Here is a 909-nt window from a genome sequence, read left to right on the forward strand (position 1 = left end):
GTATATATATATATATATGTATGTATGTATATGTATGTATATTTATTGTCGTTTATTTTAGCCTTCAAATATGTCGAAGGCTTGTCGTGCGATATTTTGTTATATTTGCATGTTTTTTAATCCCTTTACATCCTTTTGGGCTTGGTACATTATACATGACAGAGGACATGTATTCGGCCTTTTTTATTCCCCGCAATTTGTCACATATCTTGAACTCAAAACGCTCACTATTCCCTACAGATTGCACAAAGGAGACGCTATGTGATCTATATGAGAAAGTGCTCGAGGCCTCACATAGTCAACCGGACGAGTGTGCCCGGGCGCTGGTGCACGGCAACTATGTCTCTCAACTATTGGCTATCTTCAATACATGTGAGTCGGAAGGAAACACCGTGCTTCTTACGGTTATATACCAGCTCATCGAGGTGTTCTTCTCGCTGAGCTCGCATGATTTGTACGAGCATTTGCTCTCGGCCGAACATATTTTGGATGTCATTGGAGCATTGGAGTATGATCCACAGGTATGTGTAGTAGATCGGTGTGGTATCTTGAGGTACCAGACTATTCTTTGTTTATCGAATACCATTTATGTGTATATACAAATTTTGCTTGGCCACTCGCTTTATAGTAAGGTTATGATGTGTACATCTTTAGAATTTACGGCATGGTCGTACCAACTATGCTCACTTGTCACTGGTGCAGATTGGTCAATATATTATCTAAATGTAGTGTGTATGTATATACATATGTATATGTATCTATGTATGTATTTGTATATGTAGTTGAGTATATATGTATATATAGATGTAGATGTAGTTGTATATGTATATATATATGTATATGTATATGTATGTGTGTATGTATATGTAAATGTATATTTATATGTATATTTATATGGCTATGTATATA

General features: G+C 35.9%; 1 protein-coding gene across 1 annotated transcript; it reads left to right on the forward strand.

Annotated features, from left to right (window-relative positions):
- Positions 1 to 155: 155 nt before the first annotated feature.
- SARC_17418 (hypothetical protein) lies at positions 156 to 521 on the forward strand (the record flags this gene model as incomplete). Its single annotated transcript, XM_014288486.1, has 1 exon — positions 156 to 521. A coding segment is annotated over one exon (366 nt), but the record flags the coding sequence as incomplete, so codon positions are not given.
- Between the last annotated feature and the right edge of the window lie 388 nt (positions 522 to 909).

Source organism: Sphaeroforma arctica, assembly GCF_001186125.1.
Source record: "Sphaeroforma arctica JP610 unplaced genomic scaffold supercont1.10691, whole genome shotgun sequence".
Lineage (NCBI taxonomy): Eukaryota > Ichthyosporea > Ichthyophonida > Sphaeroforma > Sphaeroforma arctica.